General features: G+C 42.8%; 1 protein-coding gene across 1 annotated transcript in view; it reads right to left on the minus strand.

Moving 5' to 3' along the window:
- KCTD1 (potassium channel tetramerization domain containing 1) overlaps positions 1 to 2,229 on the minus strand; it is a 34,623-nt gene extending 32,394 nt beyond the window's left edge. Inside the window, exon 1 of the mRNA XM_009489324.2 lies at positions 2,045 to 2,229. Coding sequence (XP_009487599.1) covers positions 2,045 to 2,208 — 164 coding nt within the window. The 5' untranslated portion in view covers positions 2,209 to 2,229. The remainder of the gene's footprint in view (positions 1 to 2,044) is intronic.
- Positions 2,230 to 8,778: the final 6,549 nt, after the last annotated feature.

The raw sequence follows: 8,778 nt of genomic DNA on the forward strand, positions 1-8,778 counted from the left end.
TAACTAAGTTAGACTGTAGATGTAGACTGACCGGGTCAGGATCCAAGGAACACTTTGTATTAAGGTCCAAATTTGCTGGATAATTTGTACCCAGCACTCACCATACATATATATATACACACACACACACCCCCACCCACACCCATTGGAAAAAAAGTTACGGTAAAATCTCACCCGACACAAGCCAAACTACTATATCATGATTGCCAGCTTATTGCTTCATGCCATTGTCTTGACATCCAAACAAGTTTAGTGATTGCTCTTTTGAAGCTGCTAATGTTAAAAAAAAAAAATCTCAAGTTCTGGAAGTGGTTGGGAATTCCAGGTTCTAATAGCTATGCTGGAAATATTCACTCATCAAGGGGTTCAAAAGACACTTACTGTCAGAAGCGAAACACAAACACATGTCAGAACGACTTGAAACAGAACGACTATAACTCACAATTTGGGTTTTCTTTAAATTATGTTTGAAGAGCTTTAAAATGTTTAATTTATTAAACTGACTTTGATACTACAGGCATAGCTTCCACTTTCAAGTGCTACAATGGCTCAGTTGAATGCAGAATACATTAAGCTTAAATTCCACTGCCACCATGCACACGTATGAAAGACATTTTAGTGTTTCTTCACAAAGTAATATGCTCTCCCAGTGAATTTGACACGGAAACAGAAGCTGCATGTATTAATAGCAAAAGCCTCTCATATTGCACACACTACCCCAACTACTGAAAAAAACGCTAAGTAATCACAATCCTAGTAGCTGAACACAAGCAGGTCCTAAAAAAAGTTCCCCAAAACAATAGATTTTCTTTTTGAAGAACAGTTCAAGTTTTTCCAGACATTGCTTCAATCTCTCCTGGCAGGCCTGCACTTTGGCATGGCTTCTACTACTTCCCTCTGCCTGGCTTTCCTTGAGGAGGTTGTCATAAGAAAGGCCATGTGCCCAGCTGTTTCTCTTTCACACACCTTTATTTACCATTCTCCTCCTCTAGCACTGTCAGCTCCTAGTGTCAGAAGTGCTACTCCAGTCCCACCTAAAACTACGCAGGCAAGGCTGCAGAGGCAGTAGTACCAGTGAAACTCATGCTTAGAACAAAATCACACCTCATGAAGTGTGCCTTGTACCCTTTGGAAAGGCAAGTCAGTTGTGGGATTGAGAAATTCAAAAATTCCCCCCTCAAGTGCTGGAAAGACCACGAAGGTAACACCACCTTCCCCCTAGAGCAGGATCGGGCAGCAAAGGGCAAGGTATAGACTAATACTGTGGACACAATCAACACCTGCCAACTGATAACCAACTCTTAGAATGACAATATCACTACAGTGTTTATCTGCCATCACCATCATGTAATATCCACACACACTGTGTTCACTGTACTGTTGTTTTCTCAAAACTGCACTCTTATTTCATCTGCTCTACATACACCACTTGCTCATGCATGCAGGAGTTTAACTGCTTAATACCAGTAAGCTACCAGAGTCACAAATGTTTCATTTAGAAAGTACGTGAGAGTTAAGAGTCTAATTATTTGAAAGTCCTAAGATTCTATAAAAAGTATTCAGTTAACGCTGTCCTATATTTTGTTACATACAACCTTGCCTTTACCTGAAGTGACACATCTGAGGTTACGTGTTGATGCTACAGGAGAGCGGTTACGGCTCCAAAAGAAACAAAACAAATACCCCAACACCCCCACCTTTGAACTGAAATGCAGTATCGCTACAGTTTTTGAATATAATAAACCACAAAATGGGTGCCCTGCCATAAAACCAGAATTCTAGGAGGTAGAAAGTAAATGCTCTTTACCATTGACTTCATTTTAGTACATACACAGAGGGATTTGCAGCAGTGCCATTTGTCTGAAACATAGTGGAGCAGGGAAAGAAAAGTCAGTCTCTAACCTCCTACGAACAAAGAAACCTAATTTAATTTTGAAACAAAAGAAACTAAATTTATCATTTTAAGACAGCCCCAGGACATCCAAGCATGAAATGGAAGAAAAGGAGTTGCCAAAGACATGCAGAACAAGCTTTTTAAAGTTACCTGGAATCGGGATATTTTGTAAGCGTGGCCAAGCTGCTGGTATACATGTGCCCACCCACATCAATGTGAACTGGTGCGTTGGATTTTGTGAGCTGTGCTGGAGTGGGGATGCCTTGATTGTTCAATGGAGATGCAGGGGATCTAGTGATCAGAGGTCTTGACATATTGGGCCGACTGTCCTGTGAAGAGATAGACCTGGGTTAATGATCTCCTTAAAAACCTCACAGAAACCCAACAGTCTGGAGTCAATAGCACTGTCTCAGTCTCAGCTTATGATTTTAATCTTATTAAAGCACAGACAAATATTTGGCAGTTTTTAAAACCAATCCAGCTCTAAGAGTCTTAACTGGCTATGTTTTAAATAAGTGGGGCAAAATACAGTGATAAAACCCACTAAGTAGAAATCATGTTCAATAAAACAAGTTCTTCCTGAATAGTGCTCGTGACAGACAATCCATACAAAAAAAAAAAAAGCTCAATCTCGTATTTAAGAGCTGATAGAGGCTCTGAAAGAAAGAGCTGCAGACAGAAAGACCAAGAACAGTTACTATTTTCCTTAATTAAGGTGACCCCAGGTAGACTTTCTGTTCCTTCCCAAGCCCTCCGTCGCTGCCGTACAGTCAGAACAGAAATACAAACCCTCAACTCCTCCATCCTGCACACTCTTCTCTCGAATTCCCAATTCACATAGCACGGAAACAGAAGCAGAAACACCTGGACTAGTCAACTGCTCATGGACTGCAGACCACTGGACATCGACAGCCTTTGAGAAAGACATTTTCCATTTAAAAGTTATACGTATGGCGACAGATGCCCCCGCGAGCCCCGCATAGGCTGCAGGTCTGAGCGACTTCCCGAGGCAGGCGAGCTCCGAGAGCGGAGCGGGAGCTGATGCTTTGCTGATGAAACCAACTTTTAGTCACAAAGGAAGAGATGTAACGCCAGCAAACAGCAGACACAGCCTGCGCGCGCGGCGGGTGGGGCAGGGCAGGGCGATTTGCTGGAGCCAGTAAGGCAGGCTGCATTCAAAGTTGGGGATTAAAATAGAAATGCATTCGAGAGCGGTTTTGAGACAACCCCGCTTGCGACTGAAGGAAAGCTCCATACGGGGTGGAATCTTATAGGGATGCCTTGAGAATTAAAAGCCCTTGCAAATGAGTTTTACATTTAAAAGGTAAGCAAAGCAGCAAGAAGTTAGATACACTTCATCACAAAACTCTCTTTGTTCTTTCAACACTTCTTTCAGCCGCGAAAGGTAATGGATTCCTTGTAAACATCTCCGCAGAGCCAGGCAGCAAACCTCGCAGAAGCGGAGCACGGCCGTGAGAGAGTTACGGGGCATTCGGACTAGCAAAGCCCTTCGCCGCCAAAAACATCATTTCTCCATTTTTCATGGCTGTTAAAAGATTCAAACCATAAAGGCAACATGAGCCAGGTAAATGTCTAACTGAGATGATTTACAGGCCAGCGTTGCACAATAAATCCAAGTAATATATAACAAAAGGCATCTATAAACCACAAGGTACTTAACTAATTTTCTTTCATACACAAAAGCAAGCTTAGGTCAAATACTGATAAAAACGAAGGGGATGAGGAAAAACATCTAGTTTAGATGTTGTGGGGGGGAGGGTTGGGTTTTCTTCTGTCTCTTTATAAGCAGAAGTTAATATAAATCTGCAGAAATACCATGCTTAATCACTACAATTGCTTGAGGAGGTGCCTGCAGCGCAATGAAGACAAGTCCAGACAAAATAAGGTACACACGCTATGCAAAACTAACGTCTGCTATAAATGCCATGTGGTACAACCACCACCCAAGATGCTACTGATCTGCAGTATGATATTTGGTAAAATAATGAAGAAAAATTAAAAACAACAACTGGAAAGGTGAAAGTAAGAAGGCAAGGAGCGATACAAATGAAGGGGGGAAAAAAGAAAAAGCATGCGTTGGACAGTTAGCAGGGGGAAAGCAGCGGGTGTGAGGAAGGGAACACATTTCAGTGCTTAAAATCAGACAGTTTAAAAAAAGAATTTTAAAAATTGTCAACGAAGGCCGAGACTAAGACAAAAACCAAATTCTGGAACTTGTATGAGACAGATACCACCACCTCCCTTAGCAGGATCCTCTCTGGCAGAAAAACACAGCCCTGTTGCAATTTAGCACACTGCAGCACCACTGAGTCTGTAATAGTTTTTCAATTGGACACATTCTCCCGTATACCCTGCCTGGGGCTGCTCGGGAGAAAATGAACAGATTTGCAGGGTTAATATTGTAGTTAGGCTGGGACCTCATTCAGCATAGCTGTGATAGCGTCAGCTGCATGAAACGGTAGAAGAATGTACAGTATAAACATCACTGCCAGGATGGGAGATAGGTCGAAGGATTGGGGACATTTTACAAGGGAAAAAAAAAACCCAAGCCATAAGAAAAGGGAACCAGTTTCCAAAAATGAAACGTAACCAAGCTGCCGTTTACACAGTTTACCTACTAAAACTCCCAAGAAATAAACACACTTTATAATAAAACCTTTTGCTGTCTTATTTCATCGTCTTCCTTTTCAGCATTGCCCCTTCAAGTTACCTACATTTATTGTGCCTCAAGAAACAACGCCCATCTGCTCAATGCTTAGATATTAAATATAATAACGCTAGCCTTGCTCCAGCCTTAGCTCACAAAGCACATTTCCCTGGATAAACCCAGTTCGCTACTATTTTGGAGACCACTTTGAAATTAGGCAATGGTATTTCTACTGCAGTTGCCCCAGAGAAATTAAAGCAGAAACGGGATTCAGAGAACTGGGTTCTTAAAAAAGTTTCTTTTACGTGGCGCAAGCCACAGCACAGATGATCACCATCCAGTGGGTACGGCGTTACTGTTAAATGTTAACGACATTTGTTTAACAGATCAGAGTTAAATCACTGCATTAGTTAAATCACTGTATTGGTTTTGTATGGAAAGGATAACATCGGGACAAACAGTCTAAGAACTACGCTGCTTACATTGGATTACTGCAAAGACGGAAGTGAACAAGCTTAGGTAAAAAGTGGCTAGAACAAGGCACTGCTGGTAAATTAAGCTTCTACTACCTAAAGTGATTATAAATATACTTCCTTACAAACAATCACAGGAGGAGAGAAGGGAGTTGTAGAAACTAAACTCAATGGGATCCAGCAAGCTATCTAGAATGGCTGATGACACAAAGGATCACAAAGCTCTTCAGAAGCCTTCCGTGGTATGCTTGGTGTCAGGCAGGTGAGACCTGCACCCAGGAAGGGTTTATAGCTCAGCCATGGCTGTTTCCACACAGGAGATCACAGAGGTTGTCATCTGCCTCAGGAACCGCACCAACTTTATTCACGAGTGGGACACAAAGCACAGCTAGAGCCTGCGCAGGCTGGATGGGCAGCAACCTTCCTGAACCAACAACAGTCCATTTTTCGCTTGGTACCTTTTCTTCTCAAACATTTTAATATTTACCCTACAAAAAATTAAATAAGAACAGGAAATCCCAGGTTTTACAATGCTTCCTGTGGACCAAAATACTTGAAATACCCTGTAAAACATTTATCATTATTAGTACTCAGATTTTTTTCCCCAACAACTTTTCAAAATAATGACTTCTGATTTCCAATCAGAATGAATTTATTATTGAAACTACATACTCAAGAGTGCTAAAATCTATGTGCTAGGCAGGTTAAAAGCATTTAGGTTGCATAAAACTTTTCAGTTTTGCTTTTCAGTTTCTGTTAGAGCAGTTTGGGGCTCTTCCACTTTCTTGCTGATATTTGAAGAAGTCTTTCAACAACAAGCAGTTGGTATGCCCAGGTCTTTTGAGTATATCTGAACCTGCTTCTCATTTTCTGCCCTAGGCAAGCCTCCCATAAGCTCAACAGAAGCAAAAGCAGCCCTGCCTGATCTCCTCCTCCCTGGGATTTATAAAAAAATCCTTAGGATTTAGAAGCCTTTCTACCAAAGGGGATTGAGGATCACAGAGGAGATCTTTCAGATCTCCTCTCCCTGCCTTTTCCTTCTATACCACCTTCTCCCCATCTTCATTCAAGAATATAGTTAAAGAATAAGCCTTTACATCTGGGTTGAAAAAACACAGTGGCTGCGACGTGCACCCATGCAACTGGTCTACCAAAGAACAACACAGGAACCATGTCAATCTTCTGGTAGCAAGTGGAAGAAATAAGAGATAGCTGAAGAACGTGAGTTATTGCAACATGCTTCTAAGCATAGAAAAATCAAAGAGACAGGAGCCTTCCTCCTCCCCTCGAAATATTCGCTCATGTTAGACTGCTATGATTAGCAGTGGTTTCAGAAGTGTTGTTTATGCTCTGTGGTCTCGAGTAAAGTTATTCCAGTCCCCTTCTTAAGCCAGAAACCTTGACAAAAACCATGCCACTACAAGACAACCCGAGCTCACTCACAGGACAACTGACATTCAAGTACAAAACATCTACCTGACTCACCAGACTGTGGAGATCATTTTAGGTTGCAGATCAAGGCATTGCTGGCTAGGGTTATTATAGCCAACATCTTCCCTGTGAGCCAGGCCAGCTCAAGCAGGAGTGTACATATGCTACTCAATATACTGTAGCTTTAGCCTTTGTATCAAATCCTAAAATTATTGGATGCTCCCTGTCACAGCCCAAGCAATTATCACTGCTGAGAAACTCAGTTACATATTTCAAACTCTCTTGGATTTTCTGGGGGCAGGTGAGAACAAGCTTGTCTCATCTGGTCTGGACATTAGAAACAATAACCATGCAGTAGTTTATTCTCAAGCATCAAATCTGTCTGTATTCATTATTTTTTTTCACAACAGAAAGCCATGAGACAGATGTTTCTCCTCACAAAAGCTTGGTGCCAAGGAACAGCTGGCAACAGCAGTCAGCACACCCACATCAGCCACCTCCAGCAGAAAAGTCTCCTCTGAACACATACATCCCACTGTATGAGGAATGAATCCAAACAGTGAACAAACTTCAGGAGTGGGAGACAAATCCTTTTTCCTTCAGTACAAAGCTGAAATCACTCAAGTGTCAGGGACAGCTATGTGCCCAACTCCAAAATAAATAGCAGGCTGGTGCTTAGGGGTGCTTGTGGGATGCAGGAAAGCCCAGTTCAAGTCCCTCATCCAAACCAGGAACATTAGGACTACTCTCAGATTTGGCTCCTGCACAAGCGTCCCCATTTTGAGGATGCACTTTTTCAAAACAAACATTTCATTAAAGATTAAAAAAAATAATCATGATCACGTCTCACCACAATGCTCAAACAAGTACCCCCCACTTTTTTTCAATTCAGCAAAAACAGTTGCCACAACAAAGAGGCTGGAGAAAGCATTTATTCAGTGTAAGCAATATCAGTACAGTACAAACAGCACTTCTGGGAGGTGTAGCAAGCAGGCAGAGATAGAGAGCTACGTGTCCAGGAAGCCCAGGTGCTCGTCCTACTGGAAGGAGAAAGCCCCACCCTGGACACCTCTGTGGGCTGGCAATGTCCTCGCACTGAATTCCCTGGCTATGGCCATGGTACGCTGCATCCACTGATGACACCAGGTTGTGCTGGTCCCTCAGACAAAGCCCTGCAAGGTGGTCAAAGATGACCATGTGCACGGTGCAGAGCATGCAAACTGCATTTTGGTCTCAAGGCTTGTGTACCATTATGGTGCCTTCTCTTCACCTGCACTTTGAAGAGTGCAGAAGCACAAAGAAGTTGCCCAGATCTTTGGCAAAAAGTCTTAATAATGTAAGCACAGCCATGACCTTTCTGCTTCTTCACCCTTACACTGATGGCTGGTAGCTCCCCGATCAGGTGGTTGGGCTGTACTGGTGCCACTGGGTCTGCAAAACACAGAAATAGTGCATCATTTCCCCCAGCAAAAATACGCCAATTGCACTGTCATGTTTTGCCTTTCATCAATATAATCCAACTGCTCTTTCCCTCGCAGCTTTGAGCTTTAGGATTGCCGACTCTGAACATTACAAATTATGTTTATAAAGCAAAACTCCAAAACAACTGTGTTTTGAGTGCTGTGTGAGAAACAGGTCCAAAACACTATCCGCTGCAATTTAGTGCCATGGTAAGCAGAAATACCAGGTCCCCTAAGACTCAGCAGTAGTACCAGAATTATTATTTTAGACCTCTGGAGGAAAAGCCTCATTTTAAATCCTGAATGTCTGTCAACATATATAGGATAATTTTACCCTCTGTCACAAGACAGGCAAATACAATGGAGAGCCTGAGAAGTCTGGAAGGTTTTCTTGCGATGCTGAAGCACCTAAGCACAGCAGAAGACTTACTATGATACAAAGCAGCTGCTCACTTCTCCCACCACCAGTGCCATGTTTGAAACCCTCAGTACTATTTGCAGAAATACATGCAGCAATGCATTTTAGGAAGGTGGAGGATGCTACAAGGCTGCCTGAGAGAGAGAGAGAGAACAGAGATACCCAGAGGGGTCCATCAGAGCCAGGGTGTAAGGTATAGGCCATCATGAAACAAAGCCTTGGATGAAACCCTTTCCTGGAGATGCCAGGAACTGCATTGGGCTGTCTTCTGTATCCTGCAATGGCCCAAATACGGGTCAAGCTTACCAAGGCAATGATGGACCTCTTGTCACACCAGAGTGGCTATAGCAGTGGCGACTGGAGCACTTACCTCACAGGACAATTTTAACTGCTACATCCTCCTTGTCGCAGAGGCACCGGCCCTGGGCTGGAGC

Source organism: Pelecanus crispus, chromosome 2 (assembly GCF_030463565.1).
Source record: "Pelecanus crispus isolate bPelCri1 chromosome 2, bPelCri1.pri, whole genome shotgun sequence".
Taxonomy (NCBI): domain Eukaryota; kingdom Metazoa; phylum Chordata; class Aves; order Pelecaniformes; family Pelecanidae; genus Pelecanus; species Pelecanus crispus.